At 35.2% G+C, this 17,540-nt stretch overlaps 1 protein-coding gene across 8 annotated transcripts in view; it reads left to right on the top strand.

Moving 5' to 3' along the window:
• LOC114472926 (disabled homolog 2-interacting protein-like) overlaps nucleotides 1-17,540 on the top strand; it is a 172,215-nt gene that overhangs the window by 45,050 nt on the left and 109,625 nt on the right. For 5 of the 8 annotated variants that reach the window (XM_028462246.1, XM_028462241.1, XM_028462240.1 and 2 more), the window contains exon 2: nucleotides 3,350-3,468. In XM_028462246.1, the coding sequence (XP_028318047.1) occupies nucleotides 3,385-3,468 (84 nt within the window). In that variant the 5' untranslated portion in view covers nucleotides 3,350-3,384. The remainder of the gene's footprint in view (nucleotides 1-3,349; nucleotides 3,469-17,540) is intronic. The other 3 variants (XM_028462247.1, XM_028462242.1, XM_028462243.1) reach the window with 1 other exon arrangement.

Below are 17,540 nucleotides of genomic sequence, written 5' to 3' on the forward strand. Positions count from 1 at the left end.
TTTGTATGTTTACTTTGGGGGCTGCATAAAATTAGACCGAGGGCTGCATGTCTGGGCTATGACATAATAAATTCACAAATAATTTTATAATGCAACTAAATAAATATCTTTAATGATTTGAAAATGTTCATTGATGGGTTGGTGTATGTTTCCAAGTAGAATAATGATTGTATTTCCTGCATTTCCTCTGGTGCAGACAAGGTTTTCCTTATTTTGTGTTTTTCTTGACTTTTTTGTCTACTTTTTAGTAATTTGTGTGTTACTGTCGTCCTTTTGTTAATTTTTGTTTTTCTTGTCTTTTATTATATTTCCCTGCAATTTTGTAATTCTTTGTATTTTTTTTATGTATTCTTGTTTTTGTTTTGTGTATTTGTGTCATTTTGTACGTTTACTTTTGGGTCCAAGGGCCTCCAGTTTCCTATGTCTGCTTTATACTGTGTGTGTGTGTGTTTTTGTTCTTTTAAATGGTCCGACTCTGATATCCTAGTTGCTGCATTCCAAAATCTTGAAGATTAGATCAAGTAACTCAAGGAAGTTCCTTCATAAATAGCCACTGTACTGAGTTCAAATTGTTTTCTGCTCTCTCTCGTTTCGCACGGAGTGCTTTCTTGTGTGTGTGTGTGAGGAGACGGACGGATTGCCAAGAAGATTTGCTTTAAAACCCAGTTTCATTCCAATTAGAGTCACACAGCATTACATTTAGTTCTAATGCTGTTTGAGTTCAATGTTCCACACAACTCCAAAGGCTCATTTAAATGATGTAACATGGCCTAGACTGAGTAATGTTCCTAACAACGTCTTACATTTAAGGGCTAAGAATAGATCAGCATTGTTGCCAAAGACGCACTTCAATTGTTTCATCATGTCCTAGATTCTACATCTTTTCCCCAAAGTTTTGTAGCTTTTTTTTTCTTGTCATTGTGTGAGTTCCAATTAAAATGTTGCGAGTCGTTCTGTAAAACTGTGAGCCAGAGCAGAGTTTCTCAAACATGGTTACGTGTACCACTAGGGGTACGCGATGGTACTACAGGGGGTACTCGAGTGGAAAACTAACAAAAAGGGGAAAATGTGTATTTTTGGTTTCAAAGGATAATGAAATAATGATGATGATAATTATTTTCATTAGAACATGAACTGAAAATAAAAAGGTCAGTCTTGATGAACAGAAATGCTAAAAATCTACTCAGAATACTATTTTTTCCCTTTTATTTACAATGTTAGATTCTTTAAAATGTGTGTTAACCCTCATTTATGTGATCAGGTAGTGGCCATCCCTGTAAGGACTTGTGTTCTCCACATCGTTCACATTCCTCTCGGCAAGCCCAGATCTGCTGTCGACACAACAAAGATAGTGTTTGGAAGTTTAGCAGTGGGCTAGTGCACTTAGCTTCTTTCATTAGGTACAGAACTTTAGCACCAGGTCAGATCTCTTCCCCATAACAAATGCTTTTGTCAAACTTTGGTTGATTTGTTTCTTAAAAATGTTAAATTGTTGAAAAAACACAAAATTCTAGAATTTTTTTCAAATTATTACATAGCATTTCCCTTAATGAAATGTAAATTGGTCACAAAATCTAGAACATTTAAAGTGAAGATCCTGTTGGGACTGATATCTATGACTTGTTGCTTGGATATGTTGGTTTCTTAAACATTTAATATTTTATAATGTTGAAATTACTTGTTTTTTATAGACAGTAATGCATGTTTTTTTAATGCAATTCAATAAAATAATTTATTTTATTGCATAATTGTGACCACCACCAGCCCTCCCCTAAGGAAGTGTAAGAAACACGTAATTATAGGGAGGATATAAAAAGAGAGGGCAGTGTTACACCTAGGTGAGGGGGGAAGCGAACAGGGAAGAGGGAGTCAGGGTAGGACAATTGAAGTGGTGGGGAAAAGTTGACTTATTTAAGGTGAGACTGAAATGTAATGTTCCCGTTATAAATCTGTGGGACACTTGAGATCAAACTGCTCTCGTATTTGGCCCCTGAACTAAAGTGAGTTCGACACCCCTGGCTTATGAGTAACAACTTATTAGAACACATCAAAGCAATCAGCAGACACCTCTGAGGAAGACTGCAGTTCAGTAGTCGTAACACGTCAGGGAGGCAACCATGGCTCAGTGGTAGAGTGGGTTGTCCAGTAACCGAAGGGTTGGGGGTTCAAATCCCGCTCTCACCGAGTCATTGTTGTTGTGTCCTTGGGCAAGGCACTTTACCCACATTGCCTTGTATGAGTGAGTATGAACTGTGCATGAAGAGGGGATGTAGGCGCGAAATGACTGCCACGCCTCTGTCAGTCTGCCCTAGGGTGGCTGTGGCTACATTGTAGCTTACCACCACCGGTATGACTGTGTGAGTGACTGGTGTGAATGAATAATGGTTTCTGTAATGCGCTTTGAGTCTCCTCTATATAAATCCAAGCCATTATTATTATTATTATTATTATTATTATTATTATTATTATTATTATTATTATTATTATTATTATTATTATTATTATTATTATTATGTCAGGAGATCAAAGTAAACTTCCAAAAAAAATGTCTGAATCAATGAAACCTTAACATAGAAGAAGTGTCCGCCCCTGTGTTGCATGAATCAATCATCTTTGTTAGAGTAGATTAGATTCTTTAAAGAGATATTATAATATTTTTATAATATTTTTATCATCCATCGGTCCATTGTTGATGCCTACATAAACTCTCATACGCTTGATTTAATTGGTTAACTGTAACAGTGCTCAGGTGTTTTGTGAAACACAGTTTTCTACATAAAGGCTGACATTACACTGTCATTATTATGACATCACACTTGTCATTAGCATTAGTGAGAGACCGATACATCGGCCGGCCGATATTATCGGTCGATTTTTGCGTTTTTTATGCGTATCGGCATCGGCCGATGCAGGCTCCTGTGTTCACAGATCTGCGTTATTTACAGAGAGCAGACATATTTTTTACTTGTTCTTGTTCAACCTCACCTTTGTTAATTTCAATAAATGTTCCTTGTTTTAAAAATTGAGACTATCGGCTCCAAATTTCGGCTCAAGAAAATCGTCAGTCCGTATCGATCATCGGCTAAGACTGATGGAAAATAAATTGGTATCGGCATCGGCCCTAAAAAATATTGGTCATGAATAAGGTGTCATGAAGGCTGTCATTAAAAGTCGTTCGTTACCCGAAACCTAACCCCACTAGATGCCAACATAGCTCCAAAGGTGTCATTATTTAGCGAACAACACTTAATGACAGAACTTATGTATAAAAATTGAAGTAGAAGTTCCTTTTGTTCTTATTTTAATGATAGTTGTAACAAAGTGTGACCTGACCTTGTCCTGTCTGCAGAGTCCCCTCCAGAGAGGACAGGACGCCGACGCAGCATGCCAGGGTCCTCAGACAAGGGTACGCCCACCATGGAGCCAACGCCCACCGCTGCCACGCCTTTCAGAGTCACCGTGAGTACTGTGAGTGTGTCTATGTATCGTTTGTCTTTGTTTTTGTCCGTCAGCTCCTACATATGCTGAGTTTTCGGGGGGGCAAGGGGCAGTGCCCCCCCACAAAAAATATATATATATATATTGTGCATAATATACACATTTTAAGTGCCATAAAACACAATGACTGTACAAAACATATATTAATTCACTTTTGTTCTTTTGAAAATGATCATTTTTTGGCGCTCGAGTCATGTGACTTGGTTCTTCTTCTGTTGCACAATTTTTTTTGACAATGTAAATGGTGCATTGATCATTACAACATTGATCTAAAAATGAGGATTTTTAACGACACGCTCAGCCTTTTGGATTAACTGCTGGAATTCATTGGATTTTTGAATGTCTGAGGAATATTTTGAGACCACTTTTGATGGAATATATGGATTCATTCCGACATGGCATCGCTTTAAACGTGAGAAGTGCTGGCTTGCTTATGTAGCTATTTTTTTCCCCCAAGTTTGACATTGTTGTGATGGTTTATATGGTTAAAAACAGTATGTGATATTATAATCCCTTAAGAACGTGAATGAGTGAGAACATCATTCAGGACGGTGGACGCAATTATTTGAAGTCAACATTATGTTACTAATCATTTTTGCATCATTGTATATGTTACACACATTATGGTTGGCGTGAACCTTGAGACGGTCTATATATTTACTCCATCTATGTTCCCCTCCATCATTGTCCTTTCCTTCAACTTTGTCTTTGTCCTCCCCTCAGTGTGTCTGCCCTGGTATCCATATGGACCCTCGTCAGTCTGAAACACAATTACATCAAATGTTCAAACAGTGCCTTTGATGTTTGACGTCTGTAGAACTCAGCTTTATATATTCAGCTCACCGACACCCATTACTGACTTTCATCCTGAGGATGTTTTATTGAATCTCACACACTCAGCTTATTTTAAAAGTGCACACACAGCGCTGTCATTCAATCACTGATTAACGACCTCATGTTTCAAACTCACTCTTCTTCTACATCATCTTTTCTTTAAACCTGTTGTAATTATTTGCATTTTTTTATGTATTCTTGCTTTTGTTTTGTGTATTTTTACCGTTTACTTTGTGGGCCGCAAAAATTAGGCCTAGGACCTCATGTAGCCCCCGTGCCGCCAGTTGCCTATGTCTGCTGTAGGGTAATTGAAGAACTAATCCAACATAACTGAGTCCAATTATATAAAGGTCAGTTAATTATGAACCAAGATATGAATTGTTGATGTTTTGCCAATGATGACGTTACAGTGGCCAACAATATTAAATATATTTGTTAAATACAACCTCTGCCTTGTTTTTATTGATTACTTACGCCTACTACTCTACTGTATTTTAATGTTGGTCATTGAGTTGTTGAGAAAACTAAAACTTAAGTATTTTTTATTTTGCACTTTGTATTATTATTGTTTTTTGTTATTGTTTCTACTTTCTCCAGGTGGACCAAATTGAATTATCTATTGGGCCCCATTTGGTCCCCGGGCCTTGAGTTTGACACTTTTTGCATAAGATCTATGGATCTAACAGGAAAGCAACTGAGCTCATTTAAACAGTTTTACTTTGCACAACTAATGGTTTGTCAGTGGTGCAAAATGGCTGAATAATATCTTAGTTCTCTGATAATTAGCCATTAGAAATAATGTTTTTATTATTGAATGTTGGATCAAGATATCATGTTTTTATTTGCAAATTTGCAGTTGGAATATATGCATGTTTCTTTTGTTATGGTTGTGTTTTTTTCTACCTAAAACATTGGTTACATACTGGTAAGGTACAAGCAAACACCCTTTTTATTCTATCAAGCAAACAATGGGCTTTTACATACTTTACTTTTTACAAACTTTAACTTCACCACGGTGAAATCTATGTAAAGCACTTAAATTAGATTTCTTTACCAGGAAACGTTCCTCGGGGGTGTTTTGCTCTCAAAAACTCTGATATCATGCAAATGTTCTTGTGTTTTGCAGAAGATCAAAGCATTTTTTTCTCCCCCGGATGATTAATGGAAACAACTGGGGACTTTTCAATATTTAGCATATGTGCAACTTATAGGGAAGTTTATATTTATGTCTGAACACTTTTCATTTTACGTGTAGAACTTTCTGTTTACAGGGTGTGTTCTGATATGACCTTGTAAACAGGCTGTATACAGGGTTGGGGGTCATTTATAATTGTAATTAGGATTTTTTTTTTAAATATGTTGCTCTCATAATTGTAATTCAATTGTAATTGAGTTAAAAAAATTGACTTTGCAATTGTATTTGCCATGAAAATTCCATAAAAAATTGCCAATTATAATTTAATGCAAAACTGGGGAACCATGTTACAGTTCTATATACAGTTCTACACATACGGTATGTAGTTATTAATTATTAAAATATGTTTTACATCATGCTTTCTCACATTTTACATGAAAAATAAATAAATCGAAGGCTATACTGCCTACACCAAAAATATTAAACCCTATATTTTCATAGATTAGGAAGCCTAACAAGTAGAGCTGCACGATTATGGTTAAAATGATAATCACAATTATTTATTATCAATATTGTAATCACAATTATTTATCATATTAGGGAAAAATCTGTTTTGTTTTGGGTTTTTTTGTTTTTTTTGCACTATTTTAAACAAACAACATGTGTACAGTTTGTAGTGCAAAATTAAGCTTTAAAATGAAATTAAAATTTGAAAAAATATATTTAATAAAACTTTACCCAGTAATTTTAAATGTACCAGAGGCTGACTGAATAAATACACTATTACAGATATTTTAAACATAAATATTGCTGGTTAATTTAATTGTGGCAACCGAAATTGTGATCATGATTAAAATTAGATCAATTGTGCAGCTCTACTAATGAGGTAATTAATAGAAATTAGATTATAGATATTTGATTTTAATGTATTTTACAGCTGATTTAGAACCCGTTAGCATTAGAGATGCTAACAGAAAGCTAACACAAGAGGAAGGTTAACTTTTATTAGGTTATTTATTTCAGGCTCAGTAATTGCGATTAATTTTAATTGAACTTTAGTAATTGAGAACATAATTTTAATTGATTTTCTAAGGATAAAAACAAATATTGTAATTTGATTGTAACTGAAAAATGTAATTGCCCCCAACCCTGACTGTATACTGTATAATGCCCTTTTTTTGCTGTAGTTATTAGAATAGACCTTTGTTAAGCTCTTACTGAGGTCTGTAAGGATCATAGTGTGATTACTATGCCAAGCAGGTGTTGTGCTTTGTAATGACTCAACAAGGATGCATTGAGGGAGAATAATAGAGAAGAAGAAGAAAAGATGTGTGAGCCAACAGCTGACAGCGAGGGTCAGATAGAGGGGGATAAATATTGATCGGGCTTCTCTTCAGCATCTCTTTCACTCTTTAGGGAAAAGAAAAGACGGTAAGAGCAGCACTGCGGCAAAGTCTCTCAATCGCTGTCACGTGATCCAAGTGTTTATTTCCTGTGTTTAATAATCAATGGATGCAAAGAAGAACCAGTGCATGCAATAGCATCTATGTCGTTTGCACTTTTTCCTCTACTGCCCCCTCCTGGAATCTACATGTATAACAACACAAGCTGAACACTCAATATTCCTGATCAAATGTTTAAAAATAATGGGGTTTTTTTTGTATAATAAAAGGCAGAAAATCATTTAGTCAGTTTAGGGTCTGGTAGATCAGTTCTCAACCTTGGGGTCAGGACCACATTTGGAGTCGCGAGACACTAGGAAGGGGTCGCCAGATGCTTTCAAGAAACTAAGAATTTTTTTTTTTACAATTTGAGCCCATTTTTGCTGCTTATTTCTACGCTTTTTCTGCAACTAAACTAAACTTGCCATATTTTAACCCACGTGTCAAACTCAAGGCCCGGGGGACAAATCCGGCCCTTTAGATCATCAATTTTGGGCCGCAGGAGAAAGTAAAAAAGTCAGAATAAAAATAATTATTGTCCAATTCACCACAAAATTCAGTTGTAGATATCTCAGTTATCTAAAGGGTTAGGGTTGTAATTTTTCCCATGCTTTTATCACATGACTGCAGTTATTTTAAATCTCAAATTTTAAATTTTCCTGAAATTATATCACATAATCTCTGCAAATTAAATAAAAATTGGTCACAAAATTAATGAAAAGAGAAAACAGACATCAGTCTGTCACTTATTGCCTGGGTATTGTTGACACCTGACCTTACATGCTTTATGTATCACTTATACATCGTGTTAAGTACACATTTTTTTACCGTTTTTCTGCAACTACTCCAAACTTGCCGTATTTTAACCTATTTTCATCACTTTTTCTTGCCATCATTTTTGCTACATTACTCAATTTATGCCACTTCTCCATCAAATTTCAATGTCTTTTCTGCACATTTTTTTTTTCCAATTTTAAGACATTTTCATCATTTTTCCCACATAATGTTGCATATATTGACCCATTATTGTCAACCCCCTTTCACCATGTTTCATGCTTATTTTTGCCAATTTAACCACATTGACGATTTGTAATGCCCATTATTTACCAGTTTAAACTAATTGTTCCTTTTTATTATTATTATTAAAATAGCCGATATTGACACTTTGAACCATTTTTATCACTTTTTCTGCCTGTTTTAGCCACTTAAATTTTCAACTTTTAACCAATTTCTGTGTTTTTTTCCACCATTTTTGGTACCTTTTAACCCATTTTATTTCTGATTAAAACAAAGATTTACATCTTTAAAATGTCTATATACTGCGGCGAAAATAAAATTTTTGAATAACAGTGGATATTATTCAGATAAATAAATAAATGTGGTTATCACAGATTCATAGAACGATGGACCATCATTTTGCTGACTTTAAGGATGGACCCCAAAAATCTCTCCCCTTTATTCCCCCTTATAGATGGTCCTGTCTCCACATGACTGTTCTTCAATGTTAATGTCTGTGTTCAACCACCTTCAGAGATGGAATAAAGTTATACTTCCACTGATAGATAGATGCTGGGTAAGACAAAGAGCAATGGTTCTGATTCCTTTTCACGTTGTGTTTTCTGACGTGACAAACAATGCACTCACACACTTTATTTTTCTTCCTCGTCTGAACAGAAAGAGGCATGTGAAGGCTCCTCCCAGGCCTTGAGCTAAATCTGTCAAAATGTTTCTCTCACACGGTCTTTGTAGAGACTTGGTGCAAAGTCTGAGTCGTTTTCATGTGCACACACTCTCCCAAGCGTGTCCTCAACACTTCCAAGAATAAAAAAAGATCCTCAATACTCAATGTTTCCTTGTAAATTCAGTCGCATCTGAATATTCTAAGCAATAAAGAAAGGTCGGACATTTCCAATTCTAGCTGAAAACGCACAGAAGCTAAGCTGGTCGATCTTTATCCAGGTCTTGATCCACTGCCTCCTATCGTCTGCTGGGTTGAAAGCAGGGGCTCTAATTGAACCGATATGTCTCTTGTTTTCAACAGGGTGTGCTTGAGAAGGACAAGGTTGATGTAGAAGTCGGGAACACATCAGCCGAGAAGCCCCGCTGATTGCCAAGGCACTGATTTTATCAGCTCCCATTAAGGGACCGAGGGAGGGGAATAGACTTAACTCAACCTGTTGCAAACATCTGTTTTAAATTCATGGGTAAAACAAGTTCGAGTTTGCCCACAACTGAGCTAAACTTCTAATGTCATTTTAATTGAAAACTGTTGACCATGTGTGCCCAAGTCCCCCCTTTGTCCGACGACAACATTTTACTCAGAATTCTGTGAAAAAACAACTATGGAGCATAATTATGGAATAATCAAGACTATAATTTTATAAATAAGTGAAATGAGACAGTATTTTATGGAAATATTTATTTCTATAGGGATCTCCCAGTCACGTGACCTCAAGCCACAAGTCAGCCATTTTGATGGAATACGTCTGTCAGCGACTCAGCATCAAGTTATGTCATCGCACTTTATTTGTATAGCGCATTTCATACACAAGGCAACTCAATGTGCTTTACATGATAAACCATTCAACTGTTTAAAATCAACAAGAACATTTAAAATCATCAGTAAAATTACATCAACAACAAACACATTACATCATCAACATGACCATAAATCTGTCTCTCAATCATACGCAGTAGAGAAAAAAAGTTAATTTAACTTTGATTTAAAAATGTTCACATGTGATGCTGACTTCAGCTCTGCTGGCAGTTTGTTCCACTTCTTTGCAGCAGAACAACTAAACGCATCATCACCATGTTTACTGAGAGCTCTGGGCTCCACTATCTGACCTGTGTCCATAGATCTGAGAGACCTGCTGGGTTCATACCTGACTAACATGTCACTGATGTATTCTGGACCAAACCCATTCACAGATTTATAACCAGCAGCAGAACTTTACAGTCTATTCTGAGGCTGACTGGGAGCCAGTGTAAAGACTTTAAAACTGGACTAATGTGTTCTGACCTCTTTGTTCTGGTTCAGACCTGAGCTGCAGCGTTCTGAACCAGCTGTAGATGTTTGATGAAGACCATTACAATAGTCCAGTCTGCTGGAGATAAAAGCATGGAGCAGCTTCTCCTGATCTTTCTGAGTCATTAAACCTTTCACTCTGGAGATGTTCTTTAGGTGGTAGAAGATGTTTTTGTGATAGATTTGATCTGATGCTGAATGTCAGATCTGAGTCAATCAGAACACCAAGGTTTTTGACTTGATCTTTATCTTTTAAAGATCGAGACTCAGATACTTGCTGATAGTCCTCTTTTCCTTGTTACCAAAGACAATCACCTCCATCTTGTCATGGGAAGTTTTCACTCATCCAACAGTTTACTTTTTCTAAGCAGTCACACAACACCGAGGGCACCGAGGGGGGACAGCAGGTGCTGTCACCGCGTTGCTTATTGTGGCAGATTTTGCTTTCAATTGTTGTGCCCTTGGTCTTCTTCCTGGGTGCGTCAGTGGGGCACACATCACTTTTATTGGAACGTGTATGTGTGTGCGTGTTTGTGGACATGAGGGGGGCAACAGCCAAACTTCCTGTAGAACATGCCGTAGCGGGGAGACTACTACAGAACAGGTGGAGCTGGAGAACGAGGAACATCCAGCAGCTTCACCTGAGGAGAGGAGAGCGGTCAGGCCATCCTCGTCTTCTTCTTCCTCTTCTTCTTCTTAGCCTGGGTGCGAGGAGCGGGCTGTGCCGGCCAGCCGGATGAACCGCATTGAGGTGACGGGGCGGGCCGAGAATCGGACGATCTCGGCGTTCTGAACTGCAGGCCCTGAGGAGCAGCTTGTGGGAACGCCTTCCGTCGCACAGGTGGAGACAGGAAGACCGAGGTGGAGGGCTGCGTCGTCATTTTTAGCCTCACATGGAGGCCAGCGTGGAGCCAAAGATCCCCTCCGGGACTATGTGCATGTCCAGGATGTCGCTTCTTTCCCCGTCAGAAAGATCGAGCCACCGCGCCCGTTCCTGGAGCACCGACATGATAGGAATATCTTGCGACAAGTTGTAGAATCACAGATGGTTTGGCATTTTCTATTCCGTCAAGATGGCTGCTCCAGATGGCGTGATGGCGTGACGTTCCTTTAGTTTTTTTTATTATGTTCATTTACCTCCTCATGTGGGACCCAGACTGACCTTTGCATTTTAAGTTTATGTTCTAACCAATATCATTTTATTATCATTTTGTGTGTTTTTGGTGTCATTTCATGTATTTTGTATTTTGTTGTTTGTCTGTTCTTTTTATTCTTCAGTAAATTTTCCCTTTTTGTTGTCGTTTTGTGAGTTGCCAGTATTATATAGTATGATTATCATTTTTGACTGAAAATAAGCATTATAAAATTCCATATTTTATTATTATTATTAATAATAATAATAATAATAATAATAATAATACATTTTATTTAAATCTTAAATTATTTTTTTATTGGAAAATAAATCTAATCAAGATCATTTCCACCATCCTTATGATGATTATCATTTTTAACTAAAATAAACATTATAAAACCCCATTTTTTAATGCTTAAACTCTCAGGAGTATTGTAGACGTTACAGTATAGAACACATGTACCACAGTTTAATGTAGAATCAAAGCATTAATAAACATGAGCAAAATAAACACTTGTAAAGATGAAACCACCGGGTGTGTGTGTGTGTTTTTTTTTCTCTTTCCCGAGTCATTTTCAAACCTTGTTTAACAAAATATATCTAAAAGAAAATAGACATATTAATTATACAGTGTTGACAGCTTGCAGAGAACTATAGAGTGTTAAATTAAGAACCAAAGTTCATCCTGTATCACACTCACGACACTTTTAGAAACTTGGTCATTTTTTTCATTTCAAGTTGTCTTTTAAAGTCTACATAATAATCTACTTCCTGGTTTCTGCCTTATTTAATGCTGATTAGGACATTACTTTAACATACTGTAGACCTCAACTTACATTAATATCATAGATTTTTAATAATATACTGGAACACAGACAGTAGATGCAGTTTGTACGTTTGATGTTTGATAACAAGAAGGTTCAAACTCCAGTTTCCATAGATAGATAGATGTATAGATAGATGTATAGATCTATAAATAGATAGATAGATGTATACATAGATGTATAGATCTATAGATAGATAGATAGATAGATAGATGTATACATAGATAGATGTATAGATCTATAAATAGATAGATGTATAGATAGATAGATACTGTAGATGCTTTGTTGTCTACATAGATATGTTGATAGATAGAGAAATAGATAGATACTGTAGATGTATACATAAATAGATAGATTTATGCACAGATATATAGATAGATGTATACTTGATAGATGTTGTCTACATAGATATATGTTGATAGGTATAGATGTATACATTTAGATAAATAGATTGATAGATGTCAACATAGATGTAGATGATTGATTGATTAATAGATAGATTGATTTCTATATCAGGAGATTTTAAAGTACAAACTAGCATGCAGCATGCAAAAATAAAAATGATATATTTTTTTCTCGCTTTTTAACTCTTTCTAGTTATTTTTGATGACTTCCGTAGGTATAAAGATCATAGAGTTATCTATCACTGTTAGAGTGGGCATAGCTCTGCTCTATCAACCCATGCCCTGCATTCATCATCTATCTACTGCTGTAGCTCACCCCTCCCTCACTCTTATTGTCTCAATTATTCCACTGGCCTCGTCTTCTATTTGTGTCTCTTTTTTCTTCAACCTGCTTTATTTTCTATTTTTTTCCTCAATCATCTCACATGAAGAAGTGCTGAAGGTGGATTAGGTGCTAACATTTTCTCTGCATTCTCGCTGTGTCTCGCACCTTGTTTATCAGATGTTAATATCAGACTTTTTTTTTTTACTCCTCCGACGGGCCGACTGCGAGTGTAGAAATAGCTTGTTTGTATCCGTTGACCTTTACACTGTCCAATATTTCTGCAGAAGCGTTGACAGGCTGACTGAATTATATGGGAGTGTGTTTAATGTCACACAGGTTTCCAACGTGAAAACAGGAGAATGCACGAAATAAGCTCAGTAAAAGGTTTGGTGTTGAATTTCTGTCTCTGTCATTGTTTCAAATCCATTCATCACCAGAACAAAAAGGAAATTACAGCCATTTATCAACCCACGTTTCACCTTGAGGAGAAATTTTATATTAGGGATGGGATCAATAATTATGTATTGCATTCAGTGAAGAAAAACAACTTTTGTTTTTTTTTTTAATTGATGAGATAAAAACAAGTAAATAAAGAAAATTGGTCTCGTTTTTTTGTGTTTATAGGAAATATTTGTAGTTTTTTCTGAATTGATGAAATAAAAATAAAGAAATAATGAAAATTGGTCTCATTTTTCTGTTTTATAGGAAATATGTTTTCAGTTTTTCTAAATTGATGAGATACAAATAAGTAAATAATTAAAATTGTCCCTGTTTTTCTGTTTTTAAGGATGAGATTAAAATAAGTAAATATTTACAGGAAATGGTTTTCGGTTTTTCTGAATTGATGAGATAAAAAAAATGTTTCCCATATACTTATTTTTGTCTCATCAAATCATAAAAGAACTATATCTAATCTCTGAATGCAGTAAGTATTTGAGATGAATTGAATTTGAACTTTAATTGACAACATACTTGTAATTGACTTTCAGTAATAATTTAGATTTTAATTGTAGGCCTAATTGAAAAATATGCTGGTCACCCTAATTATAAGTGAGTTGTAATTAAACATGTAATTATTATTGAGACATGTAATTAACCCCAATTCTCTAATATATAGGGGGAAAAAAGCAGAATTATGCTTAAGAAGAAGATTGAATATGTGCAAATAAAATTGATTGCTATTGTTTTGACATTTTTAGGCTATCATTGATTTCCCCCTGCACTGCTGTCTCTATTTAGCATTTCTAAGGAGTCGAGCAGAACAAAGTCTCAATCATTTCTGTTGGAGCATCTGTGCATATTTAAACACACGCCCATACACAGTCGTCTTTATGCAAATGGCAAAAAGGCGGATTGTGAAAAGAGAAAGTTTGATTTGGGAAGTGAGGCTGGCAGCAGCGTCGGTGTTGGCGTTTGGCTGACGCACAGCAGTGACTCAACCTTCTTTGATTTGGAGAAACGCTCCACCAGTGGCAGGTAGTAATCGTGGAGCCATTTACAGCCCACTTTTCTGCCATGTTACACACCGCCACACACTTTAAAGTTATTATTAAAACTGATGAGTCATGTTTGCTGCTGTTACGGGACGATGTAGAATAACGGGGAAAGGTTTGGGTGATTTGTGTGAACTCTTCTGGATTAGTTGGGAAATAAAGAGTTGCTACTGGTAGAACAGGGGTGTTCAAACTTGGTTTAGTTCAGGGGCCAAATACGGAGCATGTTTATCATTATTGTGCTCTAGTTTGCACGTCCCCCTATAAACTAATGGAATTGAAAATTGAAAATATGAATGACACTGATAATATTAAAGCAATAAGTGACAGATTTCAGTCCGAAGGCCCTATTGTTTTTGCGCAGATTCAACTTGTGTACTGTTTGTTCTTTGGTTATTCCGTTTTACAACCAAACAACAAAAAAAATGATGCGGTTATTTTGTTTTACTGACTTAAAACTTAAACATAAATACAGAAAAATCAAAAACCAGACAAGCAACATTTTTCTGTTTTAAAATTAAATATTGTTCTGTTTGTGAAATATTTGGATATTTACAGGGAAACTAGGACGAGAGCTTCATGTTTCAATCTCACCACACAGAGGAGACACACAGGGGGGCGGACTTTTACTCCTGGACAAAAAAAAAAGAGCAACGCATAAGTCACATTACTGATGAACTGGTGAATAGAATTGTCATTAATCCATAAATAAATTTAAAAAAAAAACGTGGATGTTACATAAAGCATGTACATGATATGTAATTAAAGGAACCAAAGGTGGTGTAATGAATCTACTGGTGCTCCTTGTTTCTTGTGATCAACTTCCATGTGTGTTGACGTCTGCTAATAGTGCCTGGTGGTATTAAAACTATATATATTTTTACTGCCCTTAAATAATCTGTAATTGTTTTTGCAAAAGTGTCAAATGGTAGAAGTTCTAACATCTATTGTTCCTCACACCAGCCTCACAATCGGTAGTCAGTTATCTGGATGCTATTTGGACCGTAACACCACAAAATAAAAGGTGAGCAGCTTTATACGAGCTAAAACATCCACAGTCTGAATGAAAACAGGACCAGAAAACTATTGTTTGCGTGGACCTGGTCTAGAACCTGTGGAGGGAAACCAGATGCATCGGACTTCAGTTCTGGTTCTGTTCACTCGGACAGAATGTGACGTGTTTTAGCTCTTGCTCTAATTTTCAAATATCTCACAAATGGAACAAGATTTTATTTTAAAACAGAAAAATGCTGCTTATTTGGTTTTTGTTGTTTCTGCTTTTTGGTTTTGGTTTTAAGTCAGTAAATAATCACATTGTTTACTTGTTATTTTGATTTTGATTTAATACGGAATAACCAAAGAACGGACAGTACACTGACAGTCCTCTGTCCTTCCTAAATTCAGATTTTCTGTTTTGTTCATTCCTTATTGAGGCGTGAGTTTATTTTCTTCACATTTTTATAATCCACCTCCACTTGTTTCCTAGTTTTTTTGTTTTGTTTTTTTTGTTTTCTCCGCCGTGTGACTGCGTGACATCTTAAATGTGTTTCTGACAAGCTCTGTGTTTTTTGGGGAGTGTTTTTTCTCCTGCAATTTTTTTTCAAGCTTGCAACATCCTGCCTTTTTCTGCACCTCGTCTGATTTGTTCATATTCTCAATGCCAGCCATCAGTTGCCATGGCAACAGCGGGCCGCTTTAGGGAGGGGGGTGGATTGTGTGATTTGCAGATGTTTGAAATGGCAAAAACACACGAAATCAGACAGGATGAGAAGCCTAATGGTAGGGTGCGTCTTCTGAATTAGTGCACGGGATAATGTACGTTTGTTTGTAATCAACATTGCAAATTAGTGTAGCACTTTTATAATAATAATTATTATTATTTCCTGCAGGATTCACCACCATCATAAGTTCACATCTTTAAGTGAAGGCATGAGAAGTTGGAATTAGTCACATTTTCTCTATTGTTTGTTTTATAATAAGCCAATTAGTATTATTACAAAATATAATGTATAATTTATATATAATTTTTTTTATTATTTTAATACAAAAACACATTTGTTTTAGAAAGTTTACAACAAAAATCCAGAGAAGCATGAATATAGCTTAGTTAAATTTAAATTTGTGCTTTGTGAACAATGCAATTATTATATTCTTTATTCATATTACACATTGTTAGCTCTCAGTGATGGAAATAATAAACACAATTTAATAAACACAAGCTCATTTATTGTTTTCCTTCATTTAGTCATAAACCAAAATACATTTAAACTGGAAAAACGTTTGCTTCGCGTGTCAGATATTATATGATTAATTTAGATTAATCAAGATTTATTAATTACACAGTCTGTAATGAATTTTTATATATTTATAGATTTAAATAGCAGTATTTTTGGGACAAATTGCAACAATCACAATAGTACTAAAATTATATTTATGGAATAAAATAAAAATAACCCTAATAAATATTATAATAAAAATCACAGTTGTAGCAATAAGAATAAGATTAATAATAATAATAATAATAATAATAATATAATGACCACAACAATGCCAATAATGTTTTTAAATAAACATATGTTTATAATTAGATTTATTTTGACTGTAAATGTTTGCCTTTTATTGTCACCCTTTTGTCTGCGTCCTTTATTGAAAAATCATTCCATCCATTAAATGCATTTCTAGAAATATATATTAAATACAAGCCATTATTAAGTCATTTATTTTTAGTTGTTAAGACTTCTGTTATGTGTTTTTGTGCTGCTGACATATGTACTTTGATCAGATAAGGAATTATGCACTTTGCAGGCATTTTCCATGGTTTTAAATACATAAATCACATTAAAAAAAACAGTTTTCCTAAAATATGATGATTTTAAAATGTATTAATTATTGATTAATTACATTAAAATAAAATTTTATACTGAATTTCCCCCAAAACTCACCGCTTGCATCTGATTTTATTTTTGCTAATATATGTTTTGTGTTAAACAAAAAAGGGGGATGTATGTAGTGATAATTTTCTACTGATATATGTATACTTTTGAAAATTGTAGCTAACTTTTATCTCTCTCAGCTCTTTTTTGTGTTTGTTCTTAGTTTGCTGAGTTTTAATAACAATAAACAACAGTCATATTTTTTAAATATATATTAAGGTTTTGTTTATTCAGACAAGGTTTTTCAGGACATTTTTATCTTCTGACATGTTTCGACTGTCAGCTGCCAGTCTTCCTCAGAGGTGATTGCTTTGATGTATCCGATCTGTCATAAGGAAAGCATCAAAGCATTTTCTGATGCCTTTCATGTGTTTTTATGAGTTCTGTCTGGGTACACTGTAAAAACTGTTGCTAAATTAAACAAAAAAAAGGCAATTTCTTGTTTTTTTTAATTATTCTGGAAAACTCAAGAGTTTGTATTTCTCTGTATTC

Source organism: Gouania willdenowi, chromosome 12 (assembly GCF_900634775.1).
Source record: "Gouania willdenowi chromosome 12, fGouWil2.1, whole genome shotgun sequence".
Lineage (NCBI taxonomy): Eukaryota > Metazoa > Chordata > Actinopteri > Blenniiformes > Gobiesocidae > Gouania > Gouania willdenowi.